Source organism: Lactuca sativa, chromosome 6 (genome assembly GCF_002870075.4).
Source record: "Lactuca sativa cultivar Salinas chromosome 6, Lsat_Salinas_v11, whole genome shotgun sequence".
NCBI classification, from domain to species: Eukaryota; Viridiplantae; Streptophyta; class Magnoliopsida; order Asterales; family Asteraceae; genus Lactuca; species Lactuca sativa.
In genome coordinates, this window is record NC_056628.2 from 139,290,260 (window position 1) to 139,311,779 (window position 21,520).

At 36.2% G+C, this 21,520-nt stretch overlaps 2 protein-coding genes across 2 annotated transcripts; one reads left to right on the plus strand and one right to left on the minus strand.

Annotated features, from left to right (window-relative positions):
• The first annotated feature begins 1,791 nt into the window (after positions 1-1,791).
• LOC128126879 (uncharacterized) lies at positions 1,792-5,508 on the plus strand. Its single transcript, XM_052765034.1, has 4 exons — positions 1,792-2,130; positions 2,211-2,582; positions 3,023-3,205; positions 5,479-5,508. The coding sequence occupies exons 1-4, from the start codon at positions 2,002-2,004 to the stop codon at positions 5,506-5,508; spliced, it is 714 nt and encodes a 237-aa protein (XP_052620994.1). The 5' UTR covers positions 1,792-2,001.
• Positions 5,509-8,720: 3,212 nt separating this feature from the next.
• Positions 8,721-12,857, minus strand: LOC128126880 (uncharacterized). Its single transcript, XM_052765035.1, has 3 exons — positions 12,331-12,857; positions 11,931-12,036; positions 8,721-8,868 (listed from the first exon to the last, which is right to left on the minus strand). Exons 1-3 carry the CDS (start codon positions 12,587-12,589, stop codon positions 8,721-8,723), a joined length of 513 nt encoding a protein of 170 aa, XP_052620995.1. The 5' UTR covers positions 12,590-12,857.
• Positions 12,858-21,520: the final 8,663 nt, after the last annotated feature.

A 21,520-nucleotide genomic window follows, 5' to 3' on the forward strand; every position in this document is an offset into this window, starting at 1 on the left:
AGTCCATCTCATATCATAAGTACGTGCCATTCAAAGTAAATGCTAACAAATAAGTATTAGTAATATTTTAATTTGGAGAAAATGACAAAAATAGCCAATTACACTAATTGCATTACAAAAATAGCCAAAAAAAATCGGGATTACATATTTAGCCACCCATTTCGCAGATGGGACCTTCTCATCTGCGAAATGGGTGATTTTTAGGTATAAAAACGTTTTTTTTTTTTCATTTTCACCATTCTCTACACAAAAATTCTCTCTAACTTTGGGCTTCTCTCGGAATTTTGGCTAGTTTTTGAAGAAAATGGAAGATTATGTCAACAATCCCGCAAATATGGTTAGATTTTAACTCTTTTAATGTTTAAAGTTTTTTTTTTTTTTTTTTTTTATCAATTGTTGTATTATTTAGTGTTAAAAAAGGGTAATTTTGTTGTGTTTGATTGATAGTTTTAGTATATTTTTAGTATACTTGAAGTTTAAATGCAAGTAGAGACAAGTAGAGACTGCGTAGATAATGTTTACAATTTGTTATTTTTGTAGTTTTTTTAGTTGTTGTATAACCTGAAATCTTGTAAGTTTTTTTAGTAGAAACTGCAAAATAGTTGTTTGTATATATATATATTTGTCGTATAACATTTGTATAAGTTGAAAATTTGTCGTATATATATTGTTAGAAATTGTTTTTATTTGTCGTATAAGTTGAAAAATTTGTATAAAGTAGTCGTATAACTTGCAAAATTGTTAGTTTGGTTGTCGTTTTATTTTTAAATTTTTTTGTTTATATGGTTATATAATGTTAGTTTTAATTAGAAAGATAAAAATTGTTTATATATTTGTCGTTTAAGTTGAAAATTTGTTTAAGTTGAAAATATTTATATATGATATTGTTTTCTATCGTAAATATATTTGTTGTATAACTTGGGAAATTGTTTATATATGTGTATGTTATTGTTTTTTATCGGGGAAATATATATATTAGTAATTAAGAAAGTATTTGCAGTTCGTAATCATATATTTAAAAAAAATATATTTTTTAGTTATCTAATTTGTTTTTGTGTTTTTTTTTGCAGCAGGATTTTAGTTTAATGAATACGAAAGCCTTTGCGAACCTAAAAGGCTCTGGCGGTAACATATGGGAAGTCTTTGAAGTTTTAGATGATGCCCGACGTGCTATTTTCAGAAATACCGTCTTTGGCTATTTTATTGATGTCCCTCGTTTACAAGGGGACGCTTTATTGTTTCATAAAATGTTCCTTCATCAGATCCGGCCGGACCCTGTTTTATCTCTAGATGGAATAAAACGTTTATATTTTCGAGTAGGCAATACCAAAATGGTTTATGGGCCGGAAGAGTTTTGTTTGATTACCGGCTTCAATTTTGGGGAGTATCCAAAAAACATTGGGAGAAAAGGGTCGGAAAAATTAATAAGCAGTAAAAAAAGATGTTTACTGCGTGAACGGCTATTTCCGGACCATACTAATAGTTCGGTGAAAATCGGCGACCTGAAAAGTTTAATTTTAAATCAAACATTCTTAGCACTTGACGACCTTGATGCAGTTAGAGTATGTTTGATATACATTTTGTGTGAAGGTTTTTTGGGCAAAGAAGTTAACGATCGGGTGCCACAAGATTGGTTTTTTTTTGCTGAGAATTTGGATCTCTGGAATAGGTATATTTTCTTTACGTTAAAAGTTCTATTTTATTAAAGTTATAATTTATATAATAATCAATTTTGTTTTTTTTGTTTTGTTAGCTTCTCTTGGGGTAGCTATCTATGGGATTTGACTTTTGTTGACTTTGAGGATACGTGGAATAAGATACATCATTATTTATCACTTCCTCAGCGTGGTCAAACTTTAAAGTATTCCGTCTCAGGATTTACGGCTCCAATTAGGGTATAAAAATTTTCTTATATTTAAATTGTTTTATTGTTATATTTTTTATTTTAATTTTAACTTTTATTACTGTTATTGTACAAAATTGTAGATATGGATATATGAGATGATTCCGGCTGTTCGTGCATGTGGATTTGCATTGAGAAAAAATAAAGACTTGCCTTGGATGAAAAGATGGAGCGGAACAAAAAAATTGAAATGGGTTGACGTGAACAAGATTTGGTCAAAGATGCAGGTTTAAAAATATTTCGTTTATTATTAATAAAGTTGATTATTATAGTTTTATATGCATTTTTAATATGTTTAATTTTTTAGGAGGGGCTACCACCAAGACAAAACATGTTACCGGGTGATGGTGAGATGACATCTTTTTATTATATGTCATTTCAAGAGTATGTATATGGTGAAGGGAAAGCAGTTCCATCCCCAGTACGGGACCATTTTAGGAGACAAGACGAATCTTCGTCTAGTATGTCGTCCAGTGGTCGCTCTCATGGTAGAGGTCGGGGCAGTGGGAAACACAAGCTAGACGAGTTGTTGAAACGGGTACATGCACTGGAGCAGCATGTGTTTATGAATCAACAAAAACCTACAGAGGTTTTTTTTGAAGAAGTGAATAATGAACAATTTTGGAACGACATTATTTTTGAGGATCCGACAGTGTCACAAAGAAATTATGATGAACATGTTAGTTATACGCTACATTATTTATTAAATTTTATTAACATATATGAATACCTGTGTTCATATTTTATATTTGAAAATATAGGTTGTGCAAGATGAAGTGATGAATAAAAACAATACAACTCAAAATGTTTTTGGTGATACTCAAGACGACAAGTTTGTTATAGATGTTACCTTTACGATTTTAATAATTACTTTTTAATAAAGTGTATTTTGTTATTAAGTAAAAAGTTATATTTTTAATGTAGGTGTTGGAGGAGAGTACTCAGTATGCGGGGAACAAATTTGATGATGATGTGTGTGATGTAAACGATTATAGTGAAGTTAAAGAGGTTATTATATAGTTACATTAATATTAATATTTTGTTTATTTAGATATTATTGCTTGCTTATTAAATTATGTGTATTTCGTTATTAAGTATAAAGTATTATCTTTAATGTAGGAGTGGGAGGAGAGAAATGACAATGCAGGGAACAAATTTGATGATGATGTGCCGGATGAAGACGAACTTATAATAATGGGAAATGTAGATTATTTTCATGATGATGATGATGACAAAGAAGTTACACCCGATAAATGTAGGAGTCGAAAACCATCACAATTTTTATGCACTCCTTACACCGAGGTATTCGTTTTATTTATAAACTGTTGATTTTATGTTTATGTGAATTATCTGAAAGATATACATTTAAACATTTGAATATTGTTTTTAGTTGCACACGACACCGAAACAAAAAAGAAGAACAAAAAAGAAGGTTGGTATGAAATCAACAAGCCCCGTTCCTCCTCCAGTTTTTGGTGTTGCTCATGACTTCTCCAGGTTGCGCCTGCAACCTTACGTAGCAGGCGGTGAGGATGTCATCCAAAATTATGTATTGCATTCATACGATGTGCAGCATCGTTTGTTTAATTTCGTGTTAGATAGAGATTTTTGGAGCTCATTGTTTGGGCATACACACGACGGATGGTTGGAGTCAGCGGTAAATAAATTGTTAATTAATTCTTTTAAAAGTTAATTGTTTTTTAGTCAATAACAAAAGTATCATGTGTGCAGCATATAACCATTTGATACCGACTTTTGATGGAGAGACGGTTTGAGAGCGACCGACATACAATAATGCCTCCAAATTTTTTTGTTTCTCATGCTTTGGAAGAAGGACAGGACTGGAGGGCGTTTATGGCTGGTATTGCTACATACCCTAACTTCATGGTTGCTTGGTGGGATGTTGATACGGTAAACTTAATAGTTTATATTGAAAATAATATCGTTTTTTTGTTATGTTTTTGTATTGTGATGTTTTTGTATTGTGATGTAAATAAACATAATTTTATTTTCTGATCCTTATACAGGTCTTATTGCCAATTCATTCATCCCCTAATCATTGGCTATTTGGGGAACTACGATTAGCGTCAATGGAAGTGCATATTTATGACAGTCTTGGTAGAGGTGCTTATGAAAAATTCCAATCCGAAGGAATCTTTTCCAAATTTGAACGTCGGGTGGCAAATTATTTGGACAAGATTAAGTATTGGGCACGGAGGAACATCCCAAGGATTCCATTGAATATGCAATTCATTTATGAAGAAAACGTTCCCCAACAAAGTAGTCATTTGGGAGATTGCGGTGTTTTTCTTTGTATGTTTATGGAGCAATTGGTTTCAGGTCAACCAATACGTGTTCTTATTGACCCAAAGAACGCAGCTTTAGAGTTCCGTCTCCAGATGGCAAAAATTATTTGGGGGTCTAGTCTTGCTCCTCTGTAGTTGGATTATATAAATGTATATACAAATTAATGTTGGATTTCATTATTAGTTTATCTTTAGAGTTTACTCAACGGATGACAAAAAATATAACGTTACGACAATTACCACAATTTAATGACCTACTAATTACTTATCAATAAATTCAAAACATAAGAACGACCACAACATTTGTTTTAACGTTACAAATACAACAATTTATTGACCTAACAACTTCAAAACCATAAAAACAATATTGAAAAGCTTACAACTTGTAAACAAGAACTGCCAAGAACAACACCCAACTACAAACCAACGCTATCTTTAACTTCTTATTTTCTGATTGAAAGAGCTTATTAGAGTTAGCTACTTTAGCTATTATCATAGAAGATTGGTCCTTCTCTTCATCAACCCAACTGATAAACCCGCATTTTGGTCCCTGTTAAATTTAATATCCACAGTAAGAAAATTAATTTGTGTCATGTAAACACGAGGGTTTAAATTTGAATGACGGTAAGAACATGATACCAAATACGGGCAAGCGTAGAACAATCTTCCTGGGTTTTTAGCTGTACCCGAAATTCTAACGATACGTTCTCCTCCACAATTGCAGTATGCCATTAGCCTTCTTATTCTTTTAAATCGGAGTTACTTTCTCAGTTAAATTTTTTCATAATGAGTGACACCCATTTATAGAATAAATCATATTACGGACAATTCTTTTTGACTATGAAATAAACTGGTTTGACTATGAATTCATAAAAGTTCAACTATGGAATGTAGACAAGTACATTCTGTAGTATTGTCATGCCGGTCAGTGAAATTTGACTATGAAATGAACTGGTTTGACTATGAATTCAAAAAGGTCAACTATGAAATGCAGACAAGTACATTCTGTAGTATTGTCATGTCGGTCAGTGAAATTTGACTATGAAATGAACTGGTTTGACTATGAATTCAAAAAGGTCAACTATGAAATGCAGACAAGTACATTCTGTAGTATTGTCATGTCGGTCAGTGAAATTTGACTATGAAATGAACTGGTTTGACTATGAATTCAAAATGTTCAACTACGAATTTAAAGGGTTAAACTATGAATTTTGATCAGTAGAGATACAATATCTTCTATTTATAATTCCATTTGTGTGATCATTGTAGAGCACAATTATCGGTATTGAAAATGAGTAGTCACAGCCAAAGAACCTTTTCTCAACTACCAATTTTCTTGCATAACCTTCAAAGAACAAATCCTAATACCTTCACAGCCATTAAGAAAACCGATAACAACCGCTTTCAATTCTGTTTTGTGGCTTTAGGTTGCGTGGTATAACATACTTCTTTTATTGAGTTATACAATATTTCATGGTAATCTATGTCGATTAGTTCTTACATAACACTAATATGTCTTCGTTTTTATGTAGATTCGTACCTTCCTTAGGTGCATGATACCGCTGATATATGTGGGTTATTTACCCCTTCTTGGGAGCTTTCTGACAACAATGTACTTCGCAGTGGCTTTAGATGGAAATCATGAGCCACTACTCTTAGCACTTGGTTTGGGAACCTTACAGTGTGAAGAATCATGGAGATGGTTCATGATGAGGTTAAGAGATTGTTTAGGTGAGGACACAGAGGTTGGTTTCATAAGCAACATGTGTGATAACATAGACTTTGGTGTTGATAGTGCCTACCCGGATTCCTATCATGGATATTGTCCTAAAGATATAGCTCGAAAGATACGTGAGTCTATCGGACATAACAATACGGAAGTCGAATCGTTGTTTTGGAAGTCATGCAATGCATATAGCGTTGATGATTTTTACTTGTGTTTCGAAAGGTTGCAAAGTACATGTAGACAACCACCTTTCTGCACCTTGCTTATGAGTCCAATTTAATGGCTTGACGATATACCGATTTCAAAATGGACAAGAGCATTTTTCCCAAAAATACGTTACAATGTTAAATCGATTGACGTCCCTGAAATTTTGCAAATTATATCCTCACGTGAGTTTCCTATAACAACGATAATTGAGTTAACCACCACGTCGATAAAATCAAAGTATGCTGAACGGGCTGAACTGGCTGGTAAGGGAGATTGTTATGTTTTGTTTTTTTTTATTGTGCTGCTATTTTTATTAAAATATCAAATTTTACAGGGAGGTTGTCTGGTGGGTTGACCCCTTACGTTGAGAGTAAGGTTCAAAAAAGTCTCAGCAAGTCTTACAATTGTAATGCAAAACGTTTGTATGGGGATACATTTGAAGTCCATGACACTTTTGCCACCAACAACGTACAACTTGAACGAAGGGTATGTAGTTGTGGTAAATGGCAAAAAAGCGGTATACCATGTGGCCACGCTATAGCATGTCTAAGAACCCGTACATCTGAGTCCATTCAGAGAATGGTTGAATACAAGTTCACTAATTATGTGTATCGAGTTGCATATGGATCTGAGTTGGTGAATGGTATACCATCATATGAGCATTGGGAAATACCAAATGAAACGGTGGTCCTGTTACCTCCCTCAATGCAGTAGTTATTCATGTAGCACATTTATGTTTTATGTAGTATTATGTATTAGTTTTTTATGTACTCCGTTTTTATTTTACTGCTGTGTTACGTATTAGTTATCCATGTACCCAGTTTATTTTTTATGTCGTATTATGTGTTAGTTATTTATGTACCCCGGTTTTATTCTATTGCTTTCTAAATATTGGCTATTGAGGGAACAACATACATTAAAAGAAATGGACGTTTATTAAATAGTAACGACTAGACACATACAACAAAAAGCAACTTAAATAACGAAAAACAATTAACTTAACCAACATGCATATTAAAAATAAGGGACATTCTTTAAAACATTCCATGCATCTAAGTGGGTAAACTCGCTACCATCGTATTGAAAGCGGTATAGTTCCAAAGCCACCTGCCGTAGAATGTCTTCATCCGTATTTGCATGTTCGTTATCCAACTCGTTATAAATACGTTGAAATTGTTTCACCTTCATTTTCATATTCAGAAACTTCGCTTTGACATCTCTTCTTCTTCGATATTGAGTGCGGTTCATTAAATGGTGAAACAAATGACAGACACGAGACCAAAATGATCCAGCACGAACTTGTGGGGGACCCGATGGAAAATCCACCTCTACAGTTGTAATCCAAGCTTGAACCAAAGCGACCTCCTCTGCGTTCCTCCATATATGTGGTGAGTCCATAATTGCAAGGAGGGAAGTAATAGAATACAATTACAACGGATATTGAAATCTATTTATAACGACTCCTTACTTTCCTGGTGCAATGAGTTGTCAACTCAAACAACAATGTATTGTGTTGTCATTCAACCGGGGATGAATTGTCAACTCGAACAGTGATCTGTTGTGTTATAAGTATAGTACACTGCATTCGTCAGTTAATTTTGACTATGAATTGCAGACATATTAGAAGTTTGAACTGCGATTTTGTGTAGAAACTACTATAAATTGACCCTAAGTTACACGCAAAACGTTATTAAATTAACCAATATAGTTGTTCAAATATTGTTTTTTAGATTCTACCCTCTTTGTTTCAATCCAAATGACTTCTATATCATGGAGCAATGAAGAGTTCTTGGTTCTTACACATGCTTATATTCATGTGTACGAGACAAGCAAGTTGAATGATCCAATGTTTTGGAGCCGTCTAACAAATATTTTCAATGCTACAAACCGAATGGCTACAAGAAACGATCGTGACGAACTAGACATCTTAGCAAGATGGTATGAAATGAAAACCGAAGTTCTATTATTCAACGATCTTTATACCAAAATTGACGACGCCCGTTTAAATGCTACTGAGGATGTCATCTTGGAAGCTGCTAAGGAGGAATACAAGTCATTAAGTAACGGGTTGGAATTCCAGTTTGAAGCCCCTTGGAATATTTTTAAATATATCCCGTTTGTTTAAAATCTATTTTAGTTTATTATTTGAGTACTAGGTTATTTTCATGTACTAGGTTATTTTCATGTATTTCTTATGTATTTCGTATGTATTTCGTTTGTTTAAAATCTATTTTAGTTTATTATGTGAGTACTAAGTTATTTTCATGTATTTCGTATGTAATTCGTATGTATTTCATATGTTTAAAATATATTTTAGTTTAGTATGTGAGAAACTCGTATGATTAAGTTGAGTTAATATATATATTTTACTTTATTATGTGAGAAACTCGTATGATTAACTTGAGTTAATAAATGGCCATTGCATTAGTTATCAAAATATATTAGAATACATTAGTAACAAGATTCCATGAACCATTAAAACATCACAACAATTACATGAAAAAAACGACATAATACGAACAAAGCATTAACGTAAAACACAAGTCCATGGCTTATTTTTAACACAAATTAGAGCGGTCTACTTGAAATACTGTTTATCTCTAACAACCTTCCAAACTTCCTCATATTCGAAGTCTCTGCCTTCATGCTCAAAGATGTAAAACTCTGTAACAACTTCCAAGAATTCTTCTTCGTCACGACAACGAACATTGTTACGTTTCGCATAACTACATGCTCGATTGAACCATGTCACTTCCTCCTTTACATCCGTCCACTTAGTAACAACATCTGATTTTTCTCTTTTTTGCCCTTCTCCCATCTCATGGTTAAACAAAGATGTGATGCGACTCCATTCATCACCAATTAGGCAATGCGGGGGAGCAAGTAACGGTTCACCATCCTTAACACTTAGCCAGCACCGTGTTAGAACTAACACCTCGTTTGTCGTCCATGGCCTTTCAGAATTGGAACCAGGTAATTCATTCGAAGAACTTGCTGCATTCGACGACATTTCTAATAATGGGAATTCGTTTCGTTTAGGTGATTTGGGTGTTTGGTTTATAGATCTTAAACATCTATTTATATAAATAAATAGACTATGAAATAATACTTTGACTACGAAATGGTTATATTTGGACTACGAATTTCAGCTTTATGCAGTGTTTTGTCATGTCAAACTGTCATTTATCTCTTGTCACTTAAGGGATCCACTGGGATGTGCAGGTTACTACAGTGACTTGTCATTACTGTCTAGTCATTTCAAAGTTGGACTTCTCATTACTGTCTAGGATTGACCTCAATAAAAACAAAATCAAAGAGCATAAAGATTGGATAAAAAAGAGTAAGAAGGCAATCAAAACGACTGAAAAACGGCTTGCTGAGAAGGATGAGCAGTTGATACACATTATGGTAAAAAAGGATCGTTTCGAAGACAAAATGAGAATTAGGGATGACTATATAACAATGGAGAAAGAGAAGTACCCGTTGCAGTTCCCTGAGTTTAAAAATTAGTTATAAAGTTGTTGTAATATTATCATGAAACAGATTAGGTTGCCAAAGGATCGTTTGTTGTTTTTTTTTAAATAACATGTTGTAACTGTTAAAATAAATCTGCAAACTATATTTTATAATATAAAGGCTTCATTCATTGTTATAATCAACAAACATAACTAAAATATGAAAGCATAGCAATGTCTTGTAAGAGTTAATAAAAATATTACAATACATAATAAGCTAACAACTCGTCATTACTCTTAATTTCAAGGTTGTTTTATATCAAAATCAGCGTTATGGGTTTGTGAGCAACCCGCTGAACCACCAATATTATATGCCATTTCTGCAGTAGAAATTATGTGACCTGCTCTGCTACCAGACGCCCTTCCAGTACAATTATTTCTCGTGTGTCCTAGTTGACCACATGTAGAACACTCTTTTATAATTGGACCCTCGCCTTGGGATGGAATGCGGTCTGTGTTTCTTGGCCTGCCTGGCTGACGTTTATCCATTATAGGTGGCTTAACAATCATCAAATCATCGGGGATCTCCCATTCGGATGGCTTCGGCAGAGGGTTTATTGATTCCTCATATGTTTTCCTCAGTGTTTCGGTAAAGTAAGCATTTAATGCAAACCTCGAGCAGTCTTGGTAATTGTTCACTGTTAAACATCTTATGACATGACCACAAGGTATCCCATCAAGTTGCCAATGCCCACATGTACATGTCATATGTTGAAAATCAACAATCACATTTTGTGCCCCCCTTTTGACCTCGCATTTCGTATTTGAGATCATGCGAACATCCCATTTGGTAAAAATTTTCTTGTTTTCTTTTACAACTTCATCCGCCCAAGGGGTAAGGGTTGTTGTTGCTTCCGCTAAAAAAACAGCCAAAATGAAGAAGTTAAAATCAATAACATCGAAACTAATAAAACATTAATATTACAAATTTACGTAATACCTGCAAAGTTACGTCTTTGAAACCACCATTGTTGCATTGTAGCACGAAAAAAATCAATCAACATAAGTATTGGCACCTTACGTGCGTGTCTAGATAATGCATTTATAGACTCCGCACTGTTGGACGACATAAGATTGTATCGGTTCCCTTTAAAATGTGTCCTTGACCAGGTTTCTGGATTTATACTTTTTAAGTACTCCCATACTGGTTCTTTTGTCTTTTTCATAACATCTATGGCAGCATCAAAAGCATCAACTGTGTACGCCCTACACGCCTCCCAAAAAATTCCTTTAACCGTCTTACTCTTGCCGAATCTAGATACTATGTTGAAATACAAATGGACACCACATATTCCATGATGAGCGTGAGGAAAAATGTTGGCAACGGATGTTGCTATAGATGGAGACCTATCAGATATAATTGTAAGCTCCTGCATATTTCCTAGCAATCACGTAGTTTTTGAAAAAACCATGTCCAAGAATCAGTACACTCATTTTTGCATATACCATATGCAACCGGTAATATTTGATTTTGTCCGTCCTTAGTAACTGCAAGTAGCATGGTACCTTTGAACTCGCCCTTTAGGTGAGCTCCATCTACTACTAGGGTCGGCTTACAAAAATTGACAAAAGCTCGTACCTACAATAAATTGTATATCTATTCAAATACACCAAAATAAATATTAAAAAAAAATTAGGACATGATAATACTAACCGAGCAACCGAGTGCGACGTACAAAAACTCAAACCGATCATCAGCATCTGTTTTAATATGTGTGACAGTACCCGGATTATGTTTAGCCAAGTTGTGACAATACGCCGGAAGTTTGGTAAAAGAATCCTCTTTCGTACCCCTTAACGACAACAATGCATATTGCTTCGCACGCCATGCCTGATGGTATGAGATATTGATATTCAATTGAGCATTCATATCATTAACAATTTCTTTTCCCCGATAAACTCTACTATAGTCTTCAGCCAAAACATCAGCAACATATTCACCCAAAACATATTTGTTTGCTTGTCGATGATTAGGTTGCAACAATGTTGAAGAACATGTGTGTACATCAACAAATTTATTCACTTGGAAAAGTCCATCAGTATTTTTAATTGCTTTTGCTCTTAGTAACCAAGAACAATTTTTCGAAACACACACAGCTTCATACCTTGATTTGGTGGATCTACTTGTCCTCGTCTGGAAACCTTCTCGAAGACATTTTTTACCAATACACCGCTTTAAAAGTTCTTTGTTTTTAAATATACTCTCACATTGAATCTTTTGAAGATTAATGTCTACCATCTGTGTTGGGATATCTTCATTATTATCAACTGGCCATGCTGGTACAGAGGGCATACCGTAAAAAAGGTTATCGGGATACTTAGCTTTAACTTCATCACCCAACTCATCTCTATCGGAATTACTTTGTAGCTCGGTTATATCTAAACATACATCACCAACATCAACATAATGCCCGTAAACATGATTTTTTTCATTTTTTTGAGTTGAATTTTTTTTCTTTTTAGTTTTATCTACCACACGCCTATTCATAAGTTTAACTTCTTGTTCGGCAACATCATCACAACGACCACCAACATGATTAAGATATGTACCAACATCATCATCACCAACATACTTGTAATTTTCGGGATCCACATATTGAATAGGTGAATAACTAACATTAACATTTTCAGCAACACTGTGAAACTGAGGTACACTAGGAGTATTGAAAGTACCTATCGGATCGTTGCTCCCTTTAAAACTGCATAAATTACCAACAACTTCGTTTCCAATTTCACCGCCCCCATTAACCTCCTCAACTTCATCAACCACCACAAACACTTTCACAGCCCTTCCTCCACTACATTTGATTACGTTTATCAACATTCTAACATCCACGTCTTCAACTATAGCTATATAATAATTTAATTCAGGATGGTGGAAACGAAGACTAATTCTATATTTGTCTAACAAACCAATTTTGCTTCTTACCATAGATACAAAATCACTATAACTAATATACTCAGAAAATATCAAAGCAAATTCAGAAATACCTCCCTGTGGACATATGTATTCCAGATTAGTTCCATTAACTTGTCATCTCCCACCGGTTACAAGACAAACCAAATATTCAATCATTTTTTGAGCAAATTGTAGAGATAGAGAGTATTTCACAAACCAAATAACAACCAAAATGATATTTTTTCTACAAAAATTTTTATATAGCAAAGCCTATTTCGTAGTCAAACCAATTCATTTCGTAGTCAACCTTAAAAAAAAAAAAATTTCATCATTTCGCAGATAGGATCAGAGGATTTCGCAGATGGGACCTATTCCATCTGCGAAATTACCCCTATTTATACCGAAAAAATTTAAAAAAAAAAAAAAATTCTCATCTGCGAAAATACAAGTGCCTGAAGCACAACTGTGCTTCAGGCACTTGTACTTTCGCAGATGAGATGCCCATTTCGCAGATGGGGCCTTCTCATCTGCGAAATGGGTGGCTAAATATGTAATCCCGATTTTTTTTGGCTATTTTTGTAATCCAATTAGTGTAATTGGCTATTTTTGTCATTTTCTCTTTAATTTGAGTTTAAACAAATCAAATGATAAGCATACATCCCATTAAGCATCATTTGGGAATATATATGATATTCTGTATATGGCTATATGCATAATATATATAAGGCCCAATATTCATATCTAAAACAAATAAAAGTAAAGAAAGCCCATTACAAAACCTTTTGGGTCTACCGACCAATTAAAAAAAATAGGGAAAATGCAATCAAAAAAATATTCATCGGAGCTATGGAGCTATGGAACATGCGATTGCAGCCATAAAATGTAAAGGTTGATGCATTTGGTTTTAAATAAGGTAATCACCAATAAACCAAGAGCTACTACATATTTTTAATCCATCGTTTAAGTAATTTTCCTTGGAGCTTCAAATCTCATGGAAAACAGTAATCAAAACGGTTTTAAGCTATATACACCTTTTTTTTTTTTTTTTTTTTTTTTTTTTTTTTTTTTTTGTTTTGTTTTGGAAACCACCAAAAGTACCGTTTACAGATTATGATCTCGTTTTGAAAATCAAAGTTGGCAGTTTTGGCAATGAAGTTTTGAACGTGATGTGAATATATTAATCAAAAGAAAATCAGAATGAAACTCAAACATTAACATAAATAAAATCAGAGTGAAAATCAAACATTAACAAATCTAAACCATGCTCTGATACCACATAAAGACATAATCAGTATCAGATTCACAAATAGTTTCATCAAGAATGAAAGGTACTTACTTGGAAGTATGAGCTATGATGATAATGATGCCATGTAGTGATTCCTTTCTTCCCATAATGTTGCCTTTTGATTGTTTGATGGAGAGTGTTTTTTATTATGCCTTAATACAAATGATCGTGGTGTTATATAGGGGTTAGAGCATAAATGAAGTGCTCTTCATTTCCCCTGATCGTTCATATGTACAAGCGCATTAATTCATTAGTTGCAACTTATGGGCAAGAGATTTGGAACCACACAAATATAGTCCCTCAAGTTATGAACAATTGTCATATCCATCATACTATAAATATTTAAGTCCAAGGACCTATTCTGTCATTATGGCAATTATCATGGTACACAATATAAATGTACCTAACATGTAATGAGTATTACAAAATAGTCCTAAGGCCACAATAATGTGTTATTTTCCAACAGAAAAGAACTTCAAAATTTTAAGAACAGACTGTAATAAAGCATTTGGGAGAAAGTGACTATTTTTAAAAACCAGAAAAAAAAAGTTACTCTCTTTAAAAAAAATTCATTTGTAATGATTAGTTTACTAAGTATCCATGTTTTAATAGTTTGATCTAATATCAATTTTTACCATTAAAACTCTCAATTTGAAAGGCTTTTCCTAAAAATGGCATTTAGCCTATGAAGATGACAATTTACCCAATGCATCTTCAAATATGAGTGACGATTTTATACCTCAAGTGAATAATTATAGTGATTATCAAAGTGAATATATCACTAAAGAGGATGAGGTTGGTGAGGTTCTTAAGTGTCGTATTCATGATCCTTGAATCAATTAGCATAAAATGAAACCCATGGTTGGCAACATGACTATTCACTTGTCCATTTGAAATTATGCTTAAGAAAATGGTATGTTGGTAACGGTTATCAAATATATTTTTAGAAGTGTGACAGTATTAGAATTCTTATTAGATATGGGAAAAAGAAATAACTCAGCATATCCCCTTTTCGACTCTATGCCATTTAGATGTATAAGGAAAGATCATTCCATATTAAAGGTATGACTAAAAATCGTAAGTATGCCAGAAATTTTAAATTTAGGTCTAGTGTTACACCATATTGGATTGGTAGGCATTTACACTAGTAAAATTGTCAACCAGGGTAAAACTAAGAGAGATTATTGTTAAAACTAAGAAAAAATCAATTGTGTTGTGATAATTGGCCAATGTTAGAGAGCCAGACAATTAACTGAAGGAAAGTTAATCGATCATTCTATAAAAGTTTGAGATTATGCTGAAGATATTCTTATGTTAAACATAGGGTTAACAAGGTATGTGTATGTAATACCTCAAATTTCAAACCAAACTTTTCATTTTTAAATTACCCAAAATATTGTTCATAAACCAAATCATCGGAAAATCACAAGTATCAAATACAAATCATCATCACAAATATCAGAGTGCCACAAAATGCATAGTAACAAAATCTCCTAGCAAGCGTGTACAGTTAGACATTCGCTTTTCCGCAATTGTAACGACCCAAAATTTAAGACCAAAAATTTCTTTTAATAAAACATTACTTTAAGCATAGACATCATTCCAAAACATAATCTGAGTATAAGTTTTCAAAACACATGTTCATTATCAGAGTAAACATTCCCAGGCTGGCTAATCAATGGTGTGTGTGCCATGCGATCACCCCGAGCTCTTCCCTCCGCTACCGGAAGTACCTGAAACCAAAACTGAAAACCGTAAGCACGAAGCTTAGTGAGTTCCCCACCCTACCACATACCATACAATCACATATCATACACACTGCCGGGCAATTTTGGGGTGCCCGACCTACCCGGTACGGCCACTCTGGGGTGCCGACCTACCCGTGTCAAGCCGTTCTGGGGTGCTGACTACCCATGTCAAGTCATTCTGGGGTGCTGACTACCCATCGGTCCTAACAACCGATCCTCGGGGACTATTTCACCCCTACTGCTACTATCACATATATCATAACATAACATATTATCAGACATATTTGGGGTGTCCGATCTACCCTTCGGTCCTAACGACCGAACTTGGGGACTATTCCCCTCCTACTACCACTATCACATATAACATAACTTGCCAGCATATAAACATATCAGCGCATACTGTCAGACGTTTCTGGGGCGTCTGACTACCCTCCGGTCCTAACAACCGAACTCTACTGATGAGTCATGGAACCCCATCCATGCTCCTACTGATAGTGAGATATAGGCCCAGCCCACACTCACTCTTTCCCTAACTTGGGCCTCGCCCCTGATCTGCTGCTAATGAGGTGTGGAACACCATCCACACTCTGCAATTGGTGAGACACAGGACCTCGCCCACACTCACCTCCCTACCAGGCACATACAAGTATCACGCAGACAACAAGTATAAACTATCACATAAACCACTCCTTGGGCACCCGCCCTCTATCATTGACCTCGTCCCGAATATCTTACTAGCATATTGTGCCTAGGGCTAACCCCCAGGTCTTCTACTCATAACTACATGGGCCGGCATTGTGGCCGTAGACCCATTCATACAAAGGGAAACTCACCTGCACTGGCTGAATTTGCTGATGATCCCACTAGCCGCTGCCCGGCAACTCTCTGAACTCCGGCTCCACCCGCTCCCCGAGCTACCAATAACAATGCAACACTGAGTCAAACTGACCCCCAAAAGACTACCAAGTCAACTCTGGTCAAAGTCAAAGTCCTGGTCAAAGCCAACCTTCCAGGTCAACCCTACTCGCCGAGTCACCCTACTGACTCGCCGAGTTCATAAGTTCAGAGTCCTTCCACTCGCGACTCTACTCGCCGAGTCAGTCCATGACTCGCCGAGTCTACCGATTTCCGAGTCCTGACCTGTCCAACTCACCGAGTCTCTAATCGACTCACTGATTCGAGTCTAAACTCGAAGGGTTTGGGGTTTCGCGACTTGACTCGCCGAGTCCAAGACATCCTTCAATAGACTCGCCGAGTTGTTCTTCCAACTCGCCGAGTTCCTGCCCAACTTCATCTGACTCGACGAGCTGTTCATCCCACTCGTCAAGTTCCTCCAAATCTACATGCTACTCGCCGAGTCCACTCAAAGGACTCGCCGAGTCCATTCAGATCTCCATACATGCAGAGGACTTTTGAGTCATGCATGGACTCCAAACTGTAGATATACCCTTCTTAAGCCTATTCCTCACGTAAAGTTGTAAACTTTACGTATAGAGAAGGAGATCTAGGCAAAATACACCACAAACTAGGGTTTAAGGCAAGGAGGCTCCATAACCAACTCAAGGGCTGCTACTTTATGCTTCTCAAGACCATAATATGCTTAGATCTGAAGTAGAAACTTCAGATCTGGCTTCTAACTCAAAATAATAACATTATGGCTAAAAGCCCCAACAACCACACATAGATCTAGGTGCAAAAAGGGTCCAGGAACTACTTTATTACATCCAAATGCTCAAAATGAATTCACAATCCTAGATCTATAGTCTCTTTTTGCTCCTCCAAGTTCCTTCTTCCTTCTCCAAGCTTTAATGCACCTTCCAAGGCAACAAATGGCTCAAATAGAGGATATGGAGGCTAGGGTTTAATGTTCTGGGTGAAAGAGGCAGCAAAGGAACCCTAGGGGAGAGAATGAGGCGCTTAAATAGGCTCCAAGTCCCGAATTTAGGGTTTTCCTCGCACATACCAGACTCGCCGAGTCCACTTGGCCGACTCGCCGAGTTGGTCACTTACACCTCGACCCGGATCCCGCTCGGACTCGCCGAGTTCCTCCTTGGACTCGCCGAGTCGCCCCTAAAAATTAGAGTTTTCTTTCCTTTCTTGGCCTTCAAAACTTTGGGTGTTACAGCAATCCTCAGAAGTACTTGAAACAAATATAATCAATAGTTGTAAGCATGAAGCTTATTGAGTTCCCCAAGATATCTCATACAACACAACACATAAACAACTATGGGTTATCAGCAACCCTGGAGACTACATGAAGTCTCAGTAGGCAAACAACACATCGTGTGGGTTATTAGCAACCCTGGAGACTACCCGCGGTCTCAGTCATACATAAACAACATAACACAATAATAACAGTTAGACCCAGCTGGTCATCACAGATATAGCTACTCTACCACACATGTAAGAATAAGTGAGGATACTCACCAAATACTAATGACAGATAATCTCACACCCGAACTGTCGGAACTAGACTTCGCCTAATAAATACAACAAGTAACCCTAGTCAATTAAGGTTATAACCCAACTCATAGGTCCAATCCCACAACTACGCCCCTAAAGGGCAAAAATACCATTTTGTCCTTCCATAGTCCAAAACCCTAAATCTTTTGACTAAAGTCAAAAGCCAGCAAAAGTCAACAAGTCTACATTCTCGTTCGTATGCATGGCATACAGCTCAAGTCAGCAATCAACGGGGAGGGGACCGGCTATGCGGGGCGTAGCCAGGAGTACGCTCGGTGTACTCTGCCTGGTCCATAATCAACACCTTTTATGTCTTAACCCTTTAAGACACTTATCCCAACTTCAGATCTGACCATTATAGAATGTCTTAACCCATAAAGTCACCGACTTTAAGCCTTTAAATGTCTAGGTAGGGCTCAATACACAAAACTCTAACTTCTACAATACATTAAGTCACTTAACTCATGCATAAGCCAAGGAAAATGATCAAGCAACCATTTTTTATGAATCTAAGCACTCTAATACATCTAAAAGGACAACCAATATGCTCTAGAGTACCCCATACTCACAAAGGTCCAAGCTTTAGGATAAGAAGCTTATAAAACCCATCTAAGGAGATCTAGAAAGAACATCAGCATGGTATAGAATTTATACCTTCAAAAGACGCACAAGATGAAGGAGTTTTAGGATCTACAAGCTTACAAGCAACACCACCTTCTTTAAGGACCTTCTTCCTCAACAAGAATGCACAAAATCACCAAAAAGACTCCAAGATCCTCGCTCTCAAGGATAGGGTTCGATATCTAGGGTTTAGAGGGAAGGGAGGTCGTATCAGAAATGTCCAAGGGAGGAATAAGGTGTTTAAATAGGGTTCACAACTCAAATTTAGGGTTTTTCCACCTTCAAGTGCATGCTCGATGTACCTACTCGTATGCCCAGCGTACCGATGGGTTTTGAGCAAAACAAACAATCCCTATGTGTGCATGTAGCCCTAATATCATTGGACCTATGTTTTCTCTAATTGAACATACAAGTATTGAACATCAAAAGAAAAACACTAGGAGGTAAGATTTAGGCCCATTTAGATGTGGGTAATATAGATATGTGACCAAATAGTTTGGTTTGCACTTTGGAGTCAAAGGGTAAAATGAGAATGTAGTGTTTCATACTTCTTTTATGAACTATGTATTTTAGTTCGATGTGTTTTAAGTCAAAAGTAATTAGATAAGGTTGTAAAGCTCCTCAATACATTCTCTTGGATATAAAGAACGTCGAAAACGGATTTAGAACGAAAAAGTTATGATTGTTTGAAGTTTGGGTGGTTTTGGGCCAAGCTGAGTACGTTGGGCATAAAAAAGGAGTATGTTTGGCGTAATAATGGAATCTTGAGTATGCTGGGCATACTAGGAGTACGCTGGGCGTTTGCAATCAGTGTCCAAACCTTATTTTCGTGGTTTAAGCCCTATTTAAGCTCCTTGACTCCCCCCAAACTCACTCCATTCTCAACCTCCACCCCTCCAACACCCCTTTCATGAAACCCTAACCTTGGATGAGCCTTTTGAGCTAAAAGAAGTTGATTTTGAGTGCTTTGGAGTATGTATGGTGCACCCTAGAGAAGAAGGAACTTTTTGTAGAAGTGTTGGTTGCATTGGAGCTTGTAGATCTGGACTTTGTTCACCTTGATCTATCTTCAAGAGGTATAAAGTTTGAATCTTGATGATGCATTTGTTAGATCTAGCTATTTTTGGTGTTATGAGCTTTTGGTCATTTTAGTGCATAAAGTTTAGATACTGAAAGTTTGTGACCTTGTTATGAATAAAGTTGGAAACTTTATCCATCTAAACATCATGGTGATTCAGATCTGAAGGTTAGAGACTTGGACTTAATGAATTAGGTTGAAAAAGATGCATTTTTGGTCCAATTTGATGCTTAAACGCTAGATCTTGGTGGTTGGACCATTCTAATGGATAAAGTTGGAAACTCTATCCATTATGGAGCTTTTAGGATACATACAAATGTAATCTTGATCCTTCTATACCTTCCATGAGAGTGTTATGATGTCTTAATGGATTGATAAGTTAAGGTTTTAGATTTTGGACCTTTTCTAGACATGGAAAGTCATAGAGGTGGAAACTTTATGACCTAGAATGATGTTGTGGGACTAGATATGAGTGTTGGATGAAAGGACTTAAAGAGATTAAGCACTTAAGTGGAAAAGAGTCATTTGGCTGGGTAAGCCAAGCGTACCTTCGAGTACGCTGTGCATACTCGTATAGGGTCCCGATTCTGGTTGGTAAGTACGCCATGCGTACGAGCTGAGTACCTTGGGCGTACTCAGCCTGAAGTTTGACTTGTTGACTTTGACTTCCGTTGACCGCTGGCTTTTGACCAAGTTTGACCTTGGGCCAAACTTGAGGGTTTTGGCCTATTAACTAAGATTTTATCTGGTTCTGGTATTGGTAACCCGGGAAGTCGGTGTGGCAGCAGCTAGGGATTCTTCCAGGAAGCTTCTGCAATCGAGGTGAGTCTCCTCACTGCTTGTATGGGTCGAAGGCACCAATGCCGACCCATTTGGTTTATGTGTTGTAGGAAGACCCGGGGGTTAGCCCTAGGCATTATGTATGAAAGACCGGGAAGTGGCTCCTGGCATACTGTATGCTATTATATACTGTAGGAAGACTCGGGGGTTAGCCCTAGGCATTATGTATGAAAGAACAGGAGGTGGCTCCTAGCATATTGTATGCTAATTGTCTAAGTAGAGTAGTATGTATGCTAGTTGTCTTTGTAATGCTTTCATGGAAGACCAGGAGGTAGCTCTTGGCACTTGTCTATAAGACCCAGGGGTGGCTCCTGGCTTGGAAGGAAAGACCACGAGGCAGCCCGTGGCATAATGGCATGACTATGTATCGGCACATAGCATCTTATTTGATTATGATATATGAATGATATGTATGGATCACGGTTATGTACAGTAGTATCCGATTGAAAGAGACCGAAGGGGTAGGCCAGCACCCAAATATGCTAGGCAATATGTTTATTGTATGGTATGTGGTATTTGGGGAACTCACTAAGCTTCGTGCTTACGGTTTTCATTTTTGGTTTCAGGTACCTCTAATTTTCAAGTAAGGGAGCTCGGGACGATCGCAGCGCATATACCCATGTTTTCCGCAATATGTGATTTCTGGGAAAGAATTCTAATAAATGTTTTATTTGAAATGCTTTTCTATGTGTGAACCAAGTTATAAATGTGTTTTAGTTATATTAAAATTGAAATTTTTGGTCATGAATTTTGGTATGTTACAGCTGATGTGTTTTACACAAAACAACATCCTATATGCTCATGCAAACCCTAATGCTTGGATCTAGGCTTCTCTATTGTACATGCTATTCATCCAAGACTTGAAAACCCTAGAACTAATGTAAATAATCGAAATTGACATAACAAAGCAGATCTAAATGTTTACCTAG